This window comes from Polypterus senegalus, chromosome 2 (assembly GCF_016835505.1).
Source record: "Polypterus senegalus isolate Bchr_013 chromosome 2, ASM1683550v1, whole genome shotgun sequence".
Lineage (NCBI taxonomy): Eukaryota > Metazoa > Chordata > Cladistia > Polypteriformes > Polypteridae > Polypterus > Polypterus senegalus.
In genome coordinates this window covers 285,179,646-285,201,771 of record NC_053155.1, presented here as the reverse complement: position 1 = coordinate 285,201,771, position 22,126 = coordinate 285,179,646, and the positions used below count along the sequence as shown (strand labels likewise).

The following is a 22,126-nucleotide window of genomic DNA, read 5'->3' as shown; positions in this document are numbered from 1 at the left end:
CACTTGACTGGTTTCCAGCTTTGGACTGGTTTCTGTCTTGCACATGATTCTGCCATGATAGCCTCCTGCACAAGTGACCCTAAAAATTTAAATTAAGTACGTTTGGAATTTAGAAACTTAAGTGTTTATTTAATTGAATATATATTGAAAAATATGCTGAAGTTAAATTTATAATTGGTAATGCATTCTAGTAAACTTACAGTTTTCTCTGAGATGAAGTTGGATGATACACACTGAAAAGGTATGTGGAACATTTTTGTCTTTTAAATATAGCATAAATCCATCAAAACACAGTCAGACAGCCCAAAATAGTTCAAGTTCAAAATAATATTTTGTTACTTGTTTTATGAATATTCTACTTTGAAGAATAGTTCCTTTTCAGTACTAATTAAGCAAAAATATAACTAGCATAACCTCCTCAACCTCACTTTTTCCAGGAGCAGAGGTAACTACTGTGCCAACATACTGCATGCTCCTGCTTAAACATATTAAACACAATTCTTGGACATATTAAAGTAGTTCCAACTATTTAGCTGTTTTTGGATCACCTGCCTTGTATGAAATGTAGGAAAAATGTCACAACATAGACCATCAAAAGAGTAATTTAGGGATTGTTAAAAGTCTAGCAGTGCATCTCTTGCATTGTATCTACACACTGAAGGTAGAAAAGTAAGCTGCCCAAAGAAAATTCACAACATCATAGAAATAATGGAACGTCTAAAGAGAATGAAGTTCAAAATTGTTGAAAAACTGAGCTGATAATGAAAATTCACAAAGTCTCAAGAAGAACCTGGAAAACTGGAATCTCTAAAGAGAATCTACAAATTCATGACAACAAAATCGAAACTGAAATCATTAAAGTAAATCTGCATACTCCTGAATTAATAATGCACAGCTAAAGCTTAGAATTGGGGCTCATGGATGGTGACATGACAATTGTGCTCACTCTTCCATACTGCCGTTTATTAGAATTTAAAATAGAAATTCATTTATGCATCTATAAAATGGTAATGAGGATGTTACAATGTATTCTCCTCACTTGTCTTGGTAAGAAGATGGCTGCATGGATTTATAAATATTTAACAAAACAAAGCATGCCATAGTCTTCTCATTAAAAACTTTTATTTACTAAAGGAAACAAAATAAGCAAGATATTACAGTAGAATCTAAATAATGCTTTAAGCAAATAGCCAGAAAATATACACACAATTTCAAAAATGTGCTAAAATTAAATATTTAAACAATGGCAACATTTCTAAAGTAAAGAGGTTGCTCATAAAAATAAAAGTATTAAACCAGAAAAAGATGTTAGTTAGCCTCATAGGCCATACTGAAAATGCTTTACTGGAATCTTAACTTTAATATTTATTACATTGTTTTCTTTTCAGGAAAGGCCTTGCCATGAAACACTGTAGCTGTTGAGTTTCATTCCTGTCCCTTCTTAAATCTTTTCATGAACAGACCTCTTGTTTCCATTGTTATTGTCTTTTGTAATAATTTTATAAAAAATGTGTCAGTTGTAATAGTATTTTAGAACACAGAAATGTCTTCTGCAACCAAGGCAGAGAGATGGATGGTAATACTCTCTTATATTCTTATTCATTTCCATCTGTCTGTTTCCTGCATTTGCTTAAAAATAGAGTTTATAATTTAAACATGATAAAATGGTAAACTCTTACTAATAAGCTTCTATAAAACAGATGCTTCCTTGAAAATAAATCACTCATATCTTTGCCAAATTCATTAAAGTAAAAGAAAAATCATCTGGGGTATTTCTGAACTGACACAATGCTCTAAAATCAGATATACGGGAAAAACAGGATATAGTCTGCAATTACAAAATTGGAAGGAAAAACAAAATCAATACACAATGGAGCCATACAGTCTCTTAGGTTTAAAACTGAACAATATGTCATTTTACATGGAGCTACAGTAACCTCTACAAAGTGTAAAAAATCTTCAAGGAACTTTGAGTAAGAACTTTTTATATTAACTTTCCATTACATAACCCCTTATATTTCTTACTTGATACTCAGCTTTACTGTTAAATTGATTTTCCCCTAAGTCTTAAGGAAGAAGAATCATAATTTTTGACCTACGCACTACTCATATAAAGTAATATTATCAACATGATTTATTAGTTGATTACCTGCTAGAAACTATTATTAACTTATTATGAATCTTTATAAGGTACACATTATTTAAGTGTTTCTAATTTTTTAAAAGAACTTCACATCATCTAGAAGCACTTCTAGGTTCAAAGCCCAGATGGCACTCACACACTCCCATTTATCAAAGTAGGGCTTTCCACGCTGGTGGATGCTGTTTCATTTTCAACTTGAGTACACATGGGAATTTCTATTCTCAGTGATATTTTAGTGACCAGGGCTCAGTTTGTTGCAATTGCTGAAATTCAGTTTCTCTGTTGCCTCTTCTTTCTTTTCTATCTTTGGCTGAGGTCAGTTCTCAGGAGAGGTGAAATTTTAGTATCTTACTCTCTCCACCATCTTACTGCTTTTTTCATTGATTTGCTCCATTTCAAAAACATTTTTCACTCTATTCCATACTCTGTAAACTTCTTACAAACCTGTTAACAGTGTTCTCCAATTTAGCAGCATGACGTCCCATCAAACATTCTGTCATGAAATAGTATTTTTAAAAATATTACTTCAAAAATCCTATTCACCAGCACACCAAATATTCTATTGACTCTATATTACTTCTGTAATTTGCTATGGAACTACTGATATATCTTTTCCTCTCTGCATGTTTCACCATCTTAGGCTCGTTTCTCACTCCTCACCACCACTCAAAACCCCTTCCCCTCACTACTTCTCAGAAGATTTTCTCTCTAGGACCAATTGCCACTAAATTGGTCTGAGCCTTATGCTGTAAAGAGTGCAACAATTTTTGCTTATACAAATGCAAAATGTCCTATTAGTAATTAATGCTTCTATACTGTCCACAATAAAAATCAATGGAGCTTCAAGAGCTAACATCAAAAAGTAGCTATCAGTTGTGGGTGACCTGCATGACTGGATAATGTCATAACAATGAATGGGAGAATTTTTATCCTCCAATCAAATAATTCAGCCCAGAACCAGCCTATACAGTCGTTCCCCAACTTATTCCTCCATTTGGGACCAGCCATTATGTCCATCTGAAAGTGTGCAAGTCATTGTAATTGAGGCTCTGTAGGTTTGGTGTGTGTCACATGGAGCAGCACAAACCGATTTTTGAGTCTCAGTGGCTGCATGTATGGGAAGATGGTGCAGGCCAAATACATAAGAATTAGCCACATAGAGTAGCGCCAATCAAAACAAACCTTAAAGGGCCATCCAACAGTCAGAAAACATGTGAGGTCATGTGAAATAATAATAATAATAATAACAAAATATGTACTAATATTTAAAAGCTTTTACTGCCTTCTTAATGAAAGAAGGAACTGCAAATCATCTTCTCAGAAAGCAAACAATAATAATGTGCCAGCTGCGTAAAGTGGAACTTCAAAAAATTGCCATTACCAATCAGTGCCGTGAGGACTGGAAAAATGATATATATATTTTTAACTTACTGCTAGTTTGTAGCCATTTTCAGCATTGGTACAAGAAGGAAGGCAACTGAGATCCTGCCATTACTACACTATTCTTTTTCTATTGCCCTCAGCTTTGACTCAGTTGTGTGTAAATCAGCGCATGACTGTATTTGGTTTCATCTGTTGGCTGACACCCAGCTCTATTCTTTTCCATGCCCTCTGTTATTATCTATTTTTTAAATCTTCACTCATGGGACCTTTGGTTTGGGGATGAAACCAGGCTAGAGCATAGTGAGGATGGTTGATGATTTGTTTTTAGTTATTACTTTTCTAAGCTATTCATATTCAGTTTTACTCCTTGTTTCATGTTCCTAGTAAAGGGTAATTAATCTGGGGCAGCCAGTTTGGAAAAAGAATGGATGGAGCGAGTCTGAGGTTTCTGGGCCGTTTCACATTTTTTCTACAGGCTTAACACATCCTAATAAACAGTTTACAGCAATACAAATTTGTAGTTAATAAGCACTAGAGATAAAGAGTTCAAAGTAATAAAACTTTATTAGAAAAAGCACGAGTAAGTAAAGTCAATAAATAGACTATTAAAAAGGGCCCAGATGTTGCATAACTAAAAGCAAGATATTCACATATCCCTTGTTAATTAATATTCAAGTCTGAGTAAAACGATAAAGATTTACAGACTTGGTGAGGCAAGTAGCATTGTATTTTTTCTTTATTGTTTTTAGGTTCTACATTTGACTAAATGTATTTTGAAACAAAGGGGAAGGAAATTTTTATTTTTTCAGACAGTCCAAAGTAAAACCTTAAACTAAAAAAAAAGCAAATTTCATTTCCCTTTAAGTCATTAGGTCATCACTGCTGCAAGCTGACAAAACAAGAAGGAAATAAAACAATTTGGAAAACAATATGCTTCTATTGTCTCTTAACTCCATAGTATTCAGTAGAGTTGTGCATTACTTTAATATATTGTAGATGAGTTCTGTAACTACACTGAGAAGTTCCTTGTAGGTACTCTAGTTTTCCATTCATATAGACACCCCCAAAACATGCAGGTTAGTGGAACTAAAACTAAATTGCTTACCAGTAGGATAAGAGTTGTACAGGATGTATACAAGGGAAGTGTGACTGTGGTGAGGTCTGTGGTAGAAGCAACGGATGCATTCAAAGTGGAGGTGTGATTACATCAGGAATCGGCTCTGAGCCTTTCTTATCTGCAATGGTGATGGACAGGTTGACAGACGAGATTAGACAGGAGTCCCCGTGGACTATGATGTTTGCTGATGACATTTTGATCTGTAGCAATAGTAGTGAGCAGGTTGAGGAGACCCTGGAGAGGTGGAGATATGCTCTAGAGAGGAGAGGAATGATGGTCAGTAGGAACAAGACAGAATACATGTGTGTGAATGAGAAGGAGGCCTGTGGAATGGTGAGGATGCAGGAAGTAGAGTTGGTGAAGGTGGATGAATTTAAATACTTGGGATCAACAGTACAGAGTAATGGGTATTGTGGAAGAGAAGTGAAGAAGAGAGTGCAGGCAGGGTGGAATGGGTGGAGAAGAGTGTCGGGAGTGATTTGTGACAGACGGATATCAGCAAGAGTGAAGAGGAAGGTCTACAGGACAGTGGTAAGATCGCCTATGTTGTTTGGGTTGGAGATGGTGACACTGACCAGAAAGCAGGAGACAGAGCTGGAGGTGGCAGAGTTAAAGATGCTAAAATTTGCATTGGGGTGATGAGGATAGACAGGATTAGAAATGAGTACATTAGAGGGTCAGCTCAATTGGACGGTTGGGAGACAAAATCAGAGAGGAAAGATTGCATTGGTTTGGACATGTGCAGAGCAGAGATGCTGGGTATATTGGGAGAACGATGTTAAGGATAGAGCTGCCAGGCAAGAGAAAAAGAGGAAGGCCCAAGAGAAGGTTTATGGATGTGGTGAGAGAGGACATGCAGGTGATGGGTGTAACAGAACAAGATGTAGAGGGCAGAAAGATATGGAAGAAGATGATCCGCTGTGGCAACCACTAATAGGAGCAGCCAAAGAAGAAGATTTAATAATTAATTTATGGCATTTTAACTCCCAGCTGCATATGTCCTGCATTTTAAAACAGTTTTATCTTTTTTCTGAGCACAATGGAGGAGGCAAGTAGGGATTCTCTGATGCAATGGGGACACATAGGAGAAGTGCAAATTTGCCTGTTCTATCAACAGTATACCTTGAATGTTAAATAGAACATAAATGCATCAATGGGTATTTTAGAGCAAGATATTGCAGAGCTCCAACAGAACATGGCTTCTAGCTCTTCTGAAGATGGTCTGGAAAAGTTAAGGAGGAAGAAAATGGCTTTGTTTGATATGCTGGATTATAAAATCCAATGAACGCTGGTCTGTTCACATTTTCATGCTGAACCAGAGTCAGATGCACTCAGTGGGTATTTTTTTTTTTACTGGAAAGGAAACAAGGTCAGAGCCGAATGATTCACTGTTTAAGATCACCAGAAGGTCAAGAAATGAGGGAAATGGGTCAAATGTGTTCAAGAGTTCATCCATTTATTATCCAACCCACTATATCCTAACTACAGTGTCACGGGGGTCTGCTGGAGCCAATCCCAGCCAACACAAGGCAGGAACAAATCCCCGGGCAGGGCGCCAGCCCACCACAGGGCACACACACACACTAAGCACACACTAGGGACAATTTAGGATATTCAAGAGTTGTGAACCTTTATTCTGAACTCTTCTGTAAAGAGTTATCAGGAAAGTGTACAAAGAATACATTTTTTTTAAGGTTTGCCAAAAGTTACTAATGAACTTCTATCTGAATTGAACAAAGCTATATCTCTTCAAGGGCTCACGGTTGCTACAAAGAGTTGAAATAAAGGGAAGATGCCAGGAACTGATGGTATTCCAAATGAATTTTATGAAACAATCTGAAATATTTTTGGGACTTGACTTATTGTCAGTCACCCCTGACTGGCGGCGCCACGAGCAGGCAGCGGCTAAGAGCGCTCCGGGAATTCAGTGTTTTTATACTGATTCTCGTCCATTTTGTGTACTTTTCGTTTTGTTTGTAAACAAGTAAGATGCGTATCACTTACGACAGAAATATCCTGCTTGAAATCGGAAGGAAATCCACAATTCCTCCGCTGAATCTGCCGTTGGAGATGTTACGGAGCCTGGGCGAGACAACAATGCGCAGCTGGCCGAAGCGTAAGCGCTGTTCCCGGAAACAGAAGCGGGGCAAGCGTGCAGGCTTTAGCACGAGGCTAAAAGCTAACCCGGCCCGACCGGCACTTCCATCTGTCCTGCTCTCCAACGTCCGCTCACTAGACAACAAAATGGACTTTCTGTGGCTCCAGCAATCAACCCAGCGTGAGATAAAGAACTGTTGTGTTTTATTCTTCACGGAAACGTGGCTGAACGCGGACATCGCGGACTCGGCTATCCAGCTCAACGGGCTAGCATGCTATCGGGCCTACAGAGAAGCCTCTTTGTCCGGTAAGAGCCGCGGGGGCGGTTTGTGCATCTACATCAACAGTCTCTGGTGCACGAACTCTGCTGAAGTGAGTCGCCACTGCTCGCCACAGATAGAGTTTCTAGCCGTAAAGAGCCGCCCGTTCTACCTGCCGAGAGAATTCTCCGTGGTGCTACTCGTAGCTGTTTACCTGCCACCTAGCGCTAATGCTAACCTAGCATTAGCCGAATTGTACGAGGAAATCAACAAGCTCCAGACCGCACACCCGGACGGCTTTTTCATCATTGCCGGCGACTTCAACCACGCAAACCTGAAGGCAGTTCTCCCCAAATTCCATCAACATGTGGACTTTGCTACGAGGGGGGAGAACTGCCTGGACAAAGTTTACACCAACGCGCGTGGTGCCTACAAAGCAGCACTGCGCCCACACATCGGCTCTTCCGACCACGCTACAGTGATGCTGCGACCCGCATACTCGACGCTGCTGAAACGCACGAGACCTGCCAGGAAAACCATCCGAGTCTGGCCCAGTGGAGCGGTCTCCGCACTCCAGGACTGTTTTGAATGTACGGACTGGAATGTTTTTAGAGAGGCGGCGACGTATGACGGCTGTGTTAACCTGGACGAGTTTGCAGAATCTGTGACTTGTTACATTACCAAGTGCACAGAGGATGTTACCGTCCTGAAGAACATCACTACCAGAGCCAATGAGAAACCCTGGTTCACAGCACAGGTGCGCGCTGCTGAGAGAGAGATGCTGCGTTCCGGTCCGGGAGTACAGCTGCCCTTAGAACAGCTAGGGCAAACCTCTCTCGCTCTATCCGCCAAGCAAAGCGAGCGTATGGCAAAAAGATCCAGCACCACTTCAAAGACGCAAAAGACTCCCGCAGTCTATGGCAGGGCATCCAGGCTGTCACCCAGTACAAGCCAGCATCAAGCAGCTGTGAGGGAGATGCCACACTCCCTGAGGAACTGAACAAGTTCTACGCACGGTTTGACGCACTGAACAACATGCCACCGACGAAAGCGACACCTCTCATCACCGACCAGACCATCTCTCTGCCTGCAGCTGACGTGAGGAGAACTTTCTCCAAGATCAACCCACGTAAAGCTGCCGGTCCGGACAACATTCCAGGTCGAGTGCTGAGAGACTGCGCTGATCAGCTCGCTGAGGTGTTCACAGACATCTTTAACACTTCACTGAGCCAGATGATCGTCCCGACGTGCTTCAAGTCCACTACCATCATCCCAGTGCCAAAGAAATCTTCAGTTTCCTGCCTGAATGACTACCGGCCCATCGCACTGACCCCCATCATCATGAAGTGCCTTGAGAGGCTTGTCATGGCACGAGTGAAGAGCAACCTCCCCCACTCACTGGACCCTACGCAGTTCGCCTATCGCACAAACAGGTCAACTGAGGACGCCATATCCACTGCACTTCACCTTTCCTCTCTCACCTGGACAATAAAGACTCTTATGTTAGATTGCTGTTCATAGACTTTAGTTCAGCGTTCAACACCATCATCCCCCATAGACTGTGTGTGAAACTGAGCAAGTTGGGACTAAGCACCTCACTCTGCAATTGGATACTTGATTTCCTGTCAAAGAGACCTCAGTCCGTCCGAATCGGTGACACTGTCTCCAGCACCATCAGGCTGAGTACCGGAGCTCCTCAGGGCTGCGTTCTCAGTCCACTTTTGTTTACACTCCTGACTCACGACTGCACTGCCCTGCACAGCTCAAACCACATCATTAAATTCGCCGACGACACGACCGTGGTGGGGCTCATCAAAAACAACGATGAATCTGCATACAGAGATGAGGTGAAGCAGCTGGCTGCCTGGTGCAGTGACAACAACCTGTCGCTGAATGTGGACAAAACTAAAGAAATGGTCATCGACTTCAGGAAAGCTCGCTCCACCCACACACCACTTAGCATTCACGGTTCCACGGTTGAGACTGTAAAAAACACCAAGTTACTGGGAGTTCACATCTCAGATGATCTCACCTGGACCACCAACACCACCTCCATCACCAAAAAGGCCCAGCAGCGTCTACACTTTCTGAGACGACTGAAGCGAGCCAACCTGCCCCCTCCCACCCTCACCATATTCTACAGGGGCACTATAGAGAGCGTCCTAACCAGCTGCATCTCCACCTGGTTCGGAAACAGTACTGTTGCTGATATCAGGCGGATTGAAAGGATCATCAAAGCAGCTGGAAACATCATTGGAACATCTCTTCCGCCACTGCAGGACATCTTCCACAGACGCTGCATCAAAAGGGCCTCCTGCATCGTGCTCGACCCCTCTCATCCTTCACACGGACTTTTCACGCTCCTTCCTTCTGGCAGACGCTTCCGCAGCATCAGGTCTCGGTCTTCCAGGATGCGTGATAGCTTCTTCCCACAAGCCATAAGACTCATGAACTCACTCCCAGCCATCACACTTCCTCTTCCTACCTCTTCGTCTTTTTCTAGTTCTAACTTTATTTAAAAACTCTTAAACTTTATTTAAATGCATATTGCACATTCTCTAGTTTAAAATGTGTCACTTATTTATTGTCTATTTCATATGCCTATTTATTCTATATCCTCTGTTATGCTGTTCTATGTTTGTCTATACTGGAAACCTGGAGCCACGTCTCGTCTCTCTATGTACCTGTACAGTGTATAGCAGAGATGACAATAAAGTTGACTTTGACTTTTGACTTTGACTTATTGGCTGTATTTTGGGACAGTTTGGACAATGGGACTGATGTCCATGAGTTGTAGGAGAACAGTAGTCACTTTTCTGCTCAACTCTGGAGACACTACTCTGCACAGACTATAAGATCATCTCTAAAGCTCTGGCAATTAGACTGAGAGAAGGGATGGCCTCTCTGATTCATCCAGACTTATTGTATACTCAATGCATCCATCATTATATCTTTCTGATCAGAGATATTATGCACATTTCTAAGCTTCTTGGTCTCAAGGTTGGGTTCATTTCTCTTGGAGAAAGGATTTCATAGGGTGGAACTTGACTATTTGTGTGAAGTTCTTGAGGCCTTTGGGTTTAAACCTGGGTTTATTTAATTGATAAAGACATTCAAAATGCTCTGAAGATCAATGGTGATCTAAGTGCTCCATTTACAATAGGGTGGGAGAAAAGGCAGGGCTGTTCTTTGTTGGGGATGTTTTATTCCCTGGCTATTGAACCCTTGTTAAAGGAATTAAAAAGAGTAATGCAAGGATTGTCTGTTCATGGGTGACCCTTGCAATTTCAGACAGTGGCATATACAGATGACATCATGGTGTTCATTGAAAACCAAACAGATGTTGATGGCATGGTTTCTGTTGTGGAAAAATTTCAGAGGGTGTAATCGGCAAGGGTAAAAAGTACTGATGGGGAAATGGAGTGAAATACCACCTAAATTGTCTTCAGGACTCTAGTGAGTGGCCTGAAATATCTTGTTGTTTACCTTGGAGATGAGGCTTTTGAGGAATAGAACTGGGAAGGAATGCTGGACAATGTGAAAAGTCGCTAGAAGGGTTGGAAATGACTTTTACCACAGCTCTGATACAGAAGAAGGGCTATGATTATTAATAACTTAGTAGCCTCAGCCATGTGGCATAAGCTAATGTGTGTTGAAACCTCCTCTTAAACTTTTATTTAGTATTCAGAGAGAACTGCTGACTTTCTTTTGGAATAGAATGCATTAGCTGAAGAAGTGTGTGCTCTATTTACCTGTTAAAGAAGGAGGAAAATTACTTGTTGAAACCTGCAGCTGAAGAAATGCTTTCCAGTTACAAGCTTTGCCAAAACTGTTATATTACGCAACAGACCTTTGTAGGGAAATCTACATACTGACAAAGCACTTTTTAAAATTCTGCCTTTCTACTGTAGTTTACTCAGGGCATGGAATCTGCTTGAGCCTCATGTTGTCTGGAGCTGTGCCAGTGTCTTTTGGGCTCTAGACTACCCAGTCCTGGACTTCAAAGCCACACAGTCTGTAAGAGACCAATTGTTACTAATCATCTCTGGAATAAGTCAGGTCTACCACCTAATAGCTATGGAAAAATGCTGCTGGTACAGCACTGAGAAGATAGTGAAGGTGTTGAGACTACACTCAAGAACAGTCCCTGGACAAGGAGCCTGCTCATTGCTACCGCTGTGCCACCATGACCCCACATGTACATGCTTTAATGCATTTCATCATGAAAATGATATCAAGTATACATGTTACTATTCTAAAATGATCAGAGAGCTGTATTATCATGAATGTAATAATGTATTCTGTGTGGCGATCACAGCCTACACTTTCATTTCTATGAAAAAGAAAGCCCTTTTAAGGAGCATGTACTGATTAATGACGGGATCAGGGAACACATAGAATACAAAGCATTGAACATGCTAGTTTAGTTACGATGAGATTTGAGAAACTCTGGTAAATTAAACATTTGTTTTAAGACACTCATCTTTAATGACAAAATACACTACACGATTAAAGTGGCAATTTTAAGATAAAAGTCTATATTTCAACCTTTTTTTTTCTTCACTGTATTCCTAATTTTTTTTTTTTCTTTTCTCTGTGCCTTAATACACTTCCATATGATGATCTGATGGTGGGCTACAACTCGTGTTTTTACCTCGACTTTGACATCTGACCACTTCTTATTGTTTTTGGGCACTGTGAGACTTTCTGAACTTTAACTTTTGAGTGCCACTCCATCAATTCCCTTTTGTTGCTTGTACCACTGCCTAAGCCACCAAAAGTACATTTATCCTTGCCTCCACTTTGTATTCGCTAACATTTTTTTTTCTGTGCTTTTGCCCTTGTCTTTTCACAAAAAGGAATTTATGGGGGTATTTATATTGATTTGCATATTCAAAGGGGTGCAATTCTGTGAAAAGTTGGGGTGGGACGGCAGGCGTGTGTGTACATGCGTTACATTTCACGCTGGCCGGGATTTATGGAGTGGAAGTTGGCTTATGCATGGTTTTGTGTATCTTTATTTTTTTGTGCTTACGCACATTTTCACTTTTGTTCTTATGCCATGTTTTAGTGTGAATTCTACACATGGCATTATACATGAAGACCTCAGGTGATTTGCAATGGCAGGTGCTCCATGGCATCACTGCTGTTAATTCCTATATCCCACTGATTGATACTTCAGTTACAGACAAATGTCCTTTCAGTGGAGAGAGAGAGACTGTCTTCCACCGGTTTCTGTTTTAGACTTTAGCCTCTTTTCAATGTTCTTAATTCTGTTTTTAACTTGTCTTTTAATGTTTATGATGTTACTGGCAATAACAAGAATCAGGAGGAATGTCTAATTTTGAATTTCCTCATTGAAAGACCAAGCTAGCTATTTATAAATCAAGAAAAGAGAGAGTCAAACCAAACAGCAATGTGACATAAGATTATTTCATGGCCTTGTGAAATCCAGAGTGTATTCACAATATGAATTTTACAAAATGACAACAAATGTGGATTCTTTTGTGGACAGATGGTGTGTTCATGAAGCAGTTTGCAAACTTGAGGATGATGAGTCGATTTTTATTGTTTGAAATATGAGTTAGCTATTGTTTTAAATTTGGGGTGAGTTGGGCTTTTCTTTTTTTTTTTTACTTATAACATTGTAAATGATTTGTTGATTATTGATTAATAAAGTTCCAATTAAAACTTTCTTTCTTCTCTAGAAACTTTTTTTTAGTTTAAAATCTTCAGTAAGCATACACGATATTACAAATGAAAATATTAAATATTAGTAGACTGTGTCTTATTATTGTATTTACATTTAAAGAATTAGGAGAAGCTGCATTTTTTAGAGGAACAAAGTGAAAAAGTGTTGTGTAAGACTTTATACTTTTTAGTTTGACGCATCAACATCATGAAAGTTCTTTATTTAAGTGGCCAGTATTACAAATGAAAATATCATGTGCTTCGCCTTTTCTCACTAAAGACAACTGTTACTGTATGCAGCAATTCAAGATTAAATTTCAAGTAAATGGGATATTTCCATAGAAAATAAATAAAGCAATTTTGGTTTATTGATGCCTGAACTCAGTTCTTAGCTATTCTTCCTTTCAGTGAACCATAAAAGAAAAATGGCAAGAACTGTGAAATTAAATGCTTGCATATCCCCATCCCAAAACACTGAGGCAGGTTTGTGCCTTCCTTGGGCTCGCATGGTATTACAGGCAGTTCATTCCTAATTTTGGGCAGAAAGAATCAGAGTGTTGTATGGACCAACGCCTGTGAGAGAGCTTTTGTGGACCTAAAGGCCGCTTTATCACCATTCCCAGTTCTGTGCAATCCTGACTTTTCAAAGGAATTTAATCTGCAAACAGATGATAGCGCTTTCGGTTTAGGAGCAGTGCTCTCACAACGTTTTGAGGGGGAAGAGCACCCCATCACCTTTCTCAGCAGAAAGCTACTCCCCAGGGAGTGTAATTATTCCACAATTGAAAAAGAGTGCTTGGTGATTAAGTGGGTGGTGGAAGCCCTTCAATATTATTCCTGGGTACGACGGTTTACCCTGACTGACTATGCCCCGCTACAATGGCTGTACAAACAAAAGGATACGAACATCCGGCTCACTCGGTGGTCTATTAGTTTACAGACATTTGCTTTTGATGTTCGCCATCGTCCCAGGGCTGTACACAACAATGCGGATGTTCTCTTCTGCCTGGCTGAACCCGGGTTGGCGGTCGATTTGCCCACACTGGTGTGGATAACGCTGAGAGGGGAGATGTAAGATTTCTAAACTGTTTTGGGGCTCCCCAATGAGACAACATGCCGGAGAGCATCCAAAAATGCGATTGCAACATCTATCGAAGATAGCCTGTTGGTTGCTGGGGCAACCATGGGCTCCTACCGCTGTATCGCCTGAAAACAAATCCGAAAAGATTGCGGTCATGCTATGAGCACCTACCATTGATGGGTTATGCAAGGAACATTATAACTGCAGGGAACAGTATTATTTGGCCATTAATCTGGCCACAACCCTGCCTTATTGCTGTGTCTGTGTATAGGAGAGTGGAAGATCCCGATAATAAATAACCATGCTGTTCCTGTTTCAAGCTGAATAAAGTTGGTTTTGCTAAAGTTCTGAGACTCAGCCTTGTGTTTTGGGATGCAAGACATGGACTCACACATCACATTGTATTCAAACATCTTAAATTTTTGTATTATTCGCTAATACTCATCCATTTGCATTTCTGTTTTATTTTCAACTAATTATACAATCAAAAACAGAAATACAAGGATAAATTAAGATATTTCACTTTCTTTACAGGCATAATTACAAGTTAATAAATTGTATCATTGATCCATATTTCCAATTTGACTATTACAAACCAAAATTGTAAGACTCCACAATTTATATCAGCTACATTAAGTACAAGTGAATGACCAACCCTGGACAGGTCACTTGGTAATCACAGGGCATGTTCCACTCACACTGGGGCAGTTAAGCGTCACCAAATACGTAACCTGCATCAATGACACACGGTCATAGTCTGTCTTGAGTTTGTCCTTTCTCTCCATAGCTGTGTGAGATTTCCTCCTAAACCCACAAAAGATTGGATGTTTCTTGACATGTGCCCAGAATGATAGACTTCAGCCTCACTGCAACCCAGAATTCAATAATGCATGTTTGAGAATGTTATATATTTTACTAATTAATACTTTAACTGTGCAGTTTCTAACTTACATAATCAGGAACATTTTATTTCAGGTTTCTTTGAGTGCACAGAAGTTCAAAAGGTCAGTTTCCTTATTTCTAACCACTGATATTTTATTATTAAACTTTGTTTCATCTAACACTCATGCAAGGCTGGCAGATATTAATGATGCCAAAAGGCTAACACACTATGACATTTTTTTTGGTGATCAATTTTTTATAGATAAAATAAAAAAAATGTACAGCAAAAGAAAACAAATAAAATTAACTGATTTGGGCTGTATACTATAAGAACAAACACAAACAATCCACCACTGGTATCTATTCACCCACCCCAAAGGAGATGGTTATTTAAATGTTTTAAGGGAAGCTTTGCAGAGCAGGGAATGCAGACTAGATACTGATATGGATTTATGAGAAAGGGATAAATCAAATGAGTACAGGGGATTCATTGGTGGGGGTTTGGGGGACTCCACTTGACATGAGCCCCAACCTCAGCTACAAATAGAAAAAGTAGGAAGTAGGATGGATAGGGTGTCAAGATTGAAGAGAAACAAATGTTTTCAGCCCAAACTCATCAGATATATCTCCTAGCACACATATACCAGACTGACACCAAGGTGAGGAGGAAATTGGATGGCCTCCAATATTTAGGGCAGAATTACAAAATAAAGGAGTGTGGAGGTGCCATCTTGGTAGATCAATTTTCCAACACTTCTCCATGTCTGAAGGGCATAAGGGACAATGGGGACAACAATAGGATAAAGTTTATTAGAAACAAATAGAAATGAAGTTGTGCAATGGGGGAATATATTTTGTTACTAAGACAGAATTGTTCTAAAGCTGGTCTGTTATTTAAAGCATGTGTTAATATTAAAACATTGAAGCACTCACTTAACCTAATTTTAAAGTATTTTTGTAATCCTTATTAAAATCATTAACATGAAAGGTTTCAACATTATTACTTTTCAGCAGGCAAGGTGTTTGTTGTTAAGTCATTGCCTAGGAAAAAAAGCCCAGCATTGATTACGAAATGTCAGTTTGACGTAAGCAAGCTTAGTTATACAAGTTCAGGCAGTGTCAGTTTTTAAAAAAAAGTAAAGTTTATGTGAAGTTTAAAACAATTTTATGTTAATATCATAAAACAAATTAAAATATAAAGCTTGCATTTCAAACATACTCTTGGTAATGACACATTTAAATTAATTTATATTACAATTCAAATACATACAATATGTCCACTTCATAGAAGTAAATAAACATTACCTCTTTTGGCATTTCTCGTGGGAAAAAGAAATATGGAATACATGTGATCAAAACTAAACTTGCAGCAACAATGAAACCAAGCCACCAGGCTCCCACCCAACGAGGATCTCCAGGATTTAAGAAAATCTTATCTGAAAAATAAATGAATAGATAGATAGATAGTTAGATAGATAGATTATAGCATATCATTATAGCAAACATACAGAGACCAATATACTGAATACAACCTCTACTGTATTGTACATGTTATGCAGTTTTAAATAACTGTGTTGTGTCTAGTTGCTATTTCAGTTATTTTAAGTATAATGTACAGTACAGTTAAACAGCATGGTGGTAAAGTAATTAGTACTGCCTCTTTATACCTCCAGGAATTTGAATTGATTCTTGTTACAGTTTCCACAGTATGTATCTGGTCTTTACACATACATCAAATGTCTGCAGGTTTACCCCCATCCCCACCCCCTAGGTAATTTCATTTTCTTTCCCATCCCAAAGATTTGCAGGTTTGGTTAATCAGCAGTGCTAAAACTTCCCAGTTTGCCTGAATGTGCCTTGTAATATGGTGCCCCATCTAAAAATAAGTCTGTAAATATTAACCCACTGTTTAGTGATATTCAGTATGCCGAATAATATAAGTGCAGATATGACTGAAATCATTTATTTTTTAATTATCTGGGCCATTGGATTACATGACACATAGTGGAACTGTACAGTGTAATATTATTAAAACATCCATCCATCCATTATCCAACCTGCTATATCCTAACACAGGGTCACGGTCTGCTGGAGCCAATCCCAGCCAGCACAGGGTGCAAGGCAGGAACAAATTCTGAGCAGGGTGCCAGCCCACCACAGGGCACACACATACAACCAAGCACACGCTAGGGACAATTTAGGATCACCTGCATATCTTTGGACTGTGGGAGGAAACTGAAGCGCAGGAGGAAACCCACGCAGACACGGGGAGAACATACAAACTCCACGCAGGGAGGACCTGGGAAGTGAACCCAGGTCTCCTTACTGCGAGGCAGCAGCGCTACCACTGCACCACTGTGTTGCCCTATTATTAAAACAGTACAGTATATATTGTCAACCATGTGAGTATGGCGAGTGTTTTATGAGGTTCAATGTGAAGGCCAAATCAGGGAGAAAGAGACAAGCTTTAACAGAACATCTATTTTCCTTCCTAGAATGGACAAGAAGGCATCTGAAAAGGAATACTGTCACTTTCTCTAGTTCTGTAAATTCCCATACTCCAAGAATAAACAGTGACTAAGTCTGGAAGTTGTGGAATTGTGTTATCATTGCTTTGGCTATCTCACTGGAGGAAGCAACTGGACTTGCAGCAACTACTATTTCTTCATTCTGTTTTAGATTACCCATTGCCATATCCTAGTCCTCTTTTTAAAAATATATTCAAAGAAGAGTACAAAGGTTAGGATAAATTTACTTACCCTTTTTAAACTTGTCTATGTCAACATAAAATCGCAACATAACTGATCCTAACATAAATGCAAGAGCTGGACCAAGAACTGTAATTGAGAATAGGATACCTGAACAAAGCAAGACAAGAAATAATTTGTTGACACAATATGCAATAAATATTTAAATAAGTTACAACGTAAACAAAGAATAAACATTTCAACACTAGTAATATTCACAGAGAAATTGTAAAAAATATCATTTTAACTAGTCTTTGAGAATCCTGCTTAATGTAGAATAAATCATTAATTATAAACTGCTCAAATTGTGAAGAAGTATGCAAATAAAATTTACCAATGTAGAGTGGAGAGTTTCTTTCACTTGCATAGTCATCAATATATGAAATTCCAAAAGGCTGGATGGGCACCCCTCCAATTCCTAAAAGAAGTTGCCCTATAAACATAATTGCCAGAACAGTTTGCCGTTCATTTTCCATTCCATTTTTTGGGTCAGATTGATTTTGGGGAACATCTGTAAATTGACAAACATGATTTCAAAGTTAGCCATAAGGAATGAAGAATATACACATTACTCTCTCATATAAAGTCAGTGGCCCTTTTATTAGGTATAGATACTTGTAACACAGAGTCTCCTTCTTCCAATTATGTGGTTCTAACTGGAAAAAAAAAATAAAAATATATATATATATAGTTCTTCCTTTTGACGGCATTTTGATGCTCCTGTATACGTGTTGCGATTCTTTCTGACATTTGAAGTAATATATATTACTTTTTTTTTTTTTAAGTTTATCCATGCAGTTCTTGTTCAGCTGTATACATAGGACAAACGTCAAAAAGAATCGCATCATGTATACAGGAGCATCAAAATGTCGTCAAAAGGAAGGATTCACAATGACTGATTTATACGCACACAAATTCAACCGGACACACATTTAACTGGGACAATGTACAAGTAAGATTTAAGGCCAGTACTAAAAGTGCCAGAGAGCTGGCTGAATCTTGACAATCAAACGAAAACGCCATTAACAGACATTTGTACATGAACCCAGCATATGCAAACTTAAGAAGAAGAACATCCTCATAATAAATAAAACTATAACCAACACCCTCCTAACCCCACCTCATTACCGTAACTAACTAATTTTGCTATATATTGCCTTTAAATCTTGTAAGTCTAATCATTATCCTCTGATGACGGCTGCTGGCAGAAGCTGAAAGCTCAGGAATAAAAAGTACATTATGATATGTGATTCATTGTCTCCCTTTGTGGATCTCCAACTACAAATATGCAAACCATATCATAGACCTTTGCTTCCATATATATATATATATATATATATATATATATATATATATATATATATATATATATATATATATATATATACTGTATATATCTTCTTATATAATATGCTACCGTGGCTGTTTGTCTGTCCAGGATTTTAAATCACCTGTAGCTTGCAAACCGTTTCACCTATTGACTTGAAATTTGGTACACATATACTACATGACATCTACTATCCGCTTTCAGGATGAGGATTTTTATTACTCTTTTAATTTTTCGTTTATTGTAGAAACAACTCTCTGCAGCGCGCAGTAGGGTGGTCGGGCGTATGGGCGCCGTTCTCATTCCCTACCACCTTCGCGGTCAGTTCCCCTACCTCTTCATATCTTTCTTGAGGCAGACTTAAGTGCCAGCTTAACTGAAAAATGAAAGAAAACGAACTTAAGTAATTGCAACACAAAAACTAACTTGATCACTTTTAACGCAAAAAGATGCAGATGAAAGAAGAGAAGCAGCGGGCCGCTAGTGGGGAGAAATGAAGAGCTGCTCAGGAAGCAGCAAGTGCATCAACCTCTGAGAAAACGAATGCTAAACAGAGACAGAGAAAGAGTCTGAAACTAGGAATGCTCACGTCAAGTGTATTCACTGCATGTTATCGTGCAGTACGCCATTATTGGTATATCTATATATATAATATACTGTATATAGCATCTAAACATGACAAGTAGGCTACATTAAGATACTGTTAGCTAAAATTGGTAAGACATGTGATCTAAGTGACTTTGCCCATGATATGGTTATTTATGTAAGACATCTAGGTTCCTGCATCTCATAAACAGCTGCCGGGGTTTAAATGTATTACAGTTTGTAGAGTTTACAGAGAATGGTGGGGTAAACAAAACACCATGAATGGTAATTGTGTGTGGAAACACCTTGTTATTGACAAGAGCTACAGAACAGTGACTAGACACATTCAACCTAGCAGAAAAGACACCAATTCTCTCTATTCTGAAATAACATCTCTTTACAACATTTTTGTTACATGAATGAATGGAAAAAGAATCAAATCTTCAAGTGAAACTGAATTCTGCTGCAACATTCAGATGATACAGTCAGAATTTGGGGTAAACAGCATAAATCTGTCCTTTCTTGTGACAACATTTTAGGTTGGCTGTGATGTGGGTGTTGGGGAAGGTGTCTTGACATACAATAAGCCTTTTATTACCAACTGAGCATCATCTGAATGTCATGGTTTACAAAAGTGTTGTTGCTGACCATGTTCACCTACATATCTCCATCAGGGCAATAAGCCAATTTACAAAGCTTGCATCATTGGAAGCTGGCTCTACGAGTATTACATTGCCTTAAGTTTACTGTAAGACCCTGCCGATAGAGGATCATTGGGATGAGGTGAAATTGAAAATGAAGCAAGAAGATGTTCATGGACTGCACAATGTTATTAAATCAGCATAATTCCAAATCCCTAGGGAATGGTTTCAGAATCGTGTTGAATCTAATACCTTTAAAAAGACAGGCAGTTTTGGAGACAAAAGGGTGTCCTAACCAATGCAACCATAACTTCATAAACTGGTAGCTGAATGTAAACTCAACATACATCTATTCACCTCAGTGTTAGAATCCACAGGGTTGAAATCTTTATGTTTATAAGTTTATATTCAGGCAATCACAGAGAACTACAGTCAGTAGAAACGGGACAAGGTCTTAGCACTCATTTGGTAGGGAAAATCTTGGGAGTGAACACATTCTTGACTCACTCCTAAATTATGCATTCATGGCACAACCCTTCCAAAAACTAGGGCAGGTGCTCATCGGAAAGGAAGAACAGTAGACAGAGGAACTGGTAGGTGAAGGAATGTGAAGGACAGTGTAATAGAAAAAATACAATGAACAGAGAAAGCTGTATTGCCATGTAAGTGATATAATTCTGTGTGAGAGCACAATATAATTGTTTCAAAAGGGCCAAACATCCATTTATTGTTTGCATATTTGGTTTTGACTTCCTCTGCTCTCTGTCTTATACTATTTTGTTTGGTATTATGTTGTTCTCTGGGAAAGTCGCTACAAATCAATACAATTACGCAGTTCTAAATAATGAGTATGACATACAGTTGAATACATACTGAAAGAAATATTTATACTATTGCCATTTATATTATTTCATTTCAGCCATTTCATATATATGTTAAATGAATGGGTCATATGTTGCTTATTTTTACTTTTCCAAATGTCTTGTGACATTATTCATAACTAATATTTGGTCTTCAAGAATATTAAAATAGTGCCCTGATTTCCCTTCAAATAGATTTTTCTCAATTCATGACAGACATGAACAAACATGATTATGTACTTATATTCAATAGCCTTGTATTCCCTGAGGGCATGCAGCTGCTGTCTTAAAAGATTATGTGAGGAAGTAGCCAGGGATTACTATGGCTGGGAAATATGATTCAAAAAAATATTTTGAAATAATCAACTACTATTGAAAACTGTTGAGATATATTGGTTGCCAATGTCAAGTGTTTTAGCTAGGAGGTTAACCTTTTTTAGATTTAAATGGCCTGATGAGACAGTTCTAATGTATAATCACTGACTTATACCTGGTCATACAATTCCAAAAATATTCTGGACCAACAGAGGAGAAGTGGTGACAGGGCCATGACAAGAATCTCAGGACACACATTTTATCATATCAGACCGTTCATCAGTGTAAGTGCCAGAAGCCCGTGAAAAGTTCCAATAGAGTTAAATTCAGAAAGGAAGGTTTCATGGCTGTGAGAGAAAGGGCAGATTTACAACAAGGTCATGGAATGTTTTGCATTAATTGTACCTAAGGCAAAAAGCCTCATGCTGGATACCAGAAGCAATGAAAGGTCTTGTAGTAAAAAAGATGTGAGAAAGAATAGGAAATAGTAGTGTGCAATAAATGCAAGAAACTTTAATATGTCAGACTAAAACCTAAACTCTAAAACATGCGTAAATGTATCCTGGGTAGTTAAGGGGAAAAATGTATGTTAAGGTCAGAGATACTAAAGTATATTGTTTATGTGGGGTAGAATGTAAACTATGAACACATTTGAATTGTTTTGACTGATAATTTGGATGCCTCAACACCAAAGAGTTTTTTTTAAAAAACTGATGTCCAGGCAATAGAAAGGACAGAGGAGATTTCCCTCTGATGCATCAGTTTATTCATTAGTGAATGATAAGGTGCCTTACATAATGGTGCATATAAATTTGACACAGATTTCCAACTACAAATTTTGTGAGTGAAAATCAATACAAAGAGTAGAATGTAAGAAACAAATGAAAATGAACTCCCATATGCTTTTAAAGCAGACCAAAGTTGAAGATAATTGAAAAAGCAAGAACGGAGAATAGAGAAGTATGGGTGCCCTTACAGGCATGGAGCTAGAAGGAAA

At 38.7% G+C, this 22,126-nt stretch overlaps 1 protein-coding gene across 2 annotated transcripts in view; it reads right to left on the bottom strand.

Moving 5' to 3' along the window:
• Window positions 1–22,126, bottom strand: part of slco2b1 (solute carrier organic anion transporter family, member 2B1) — a 115,418-nt gene that overhangs the window by 27,293 nt on the left and 65,999 nt on the right. For both annotated transcript variants that reach the window (XM_039745715.1, XM_039745714.1), the window contains exons 5-7: window positions 17,736–17,912; window positions 17,414–17,512; window positions 15,960–16,090 (exon numbers count right to left, since the gene is read on the bottom strand). In XM_039745715.1, the coding sequence (XP_039601649.1) occupies window positions 15,960–16,090; window positions 17,414–17,512; window positions 17,736–17,912 (407 nt within the window). The remainder of the gene's footprint in view (window positions 1–15,959; window positions 16,091–17,413; window positions 17,513–17,735; window positions 17,913–22,126) is intronic.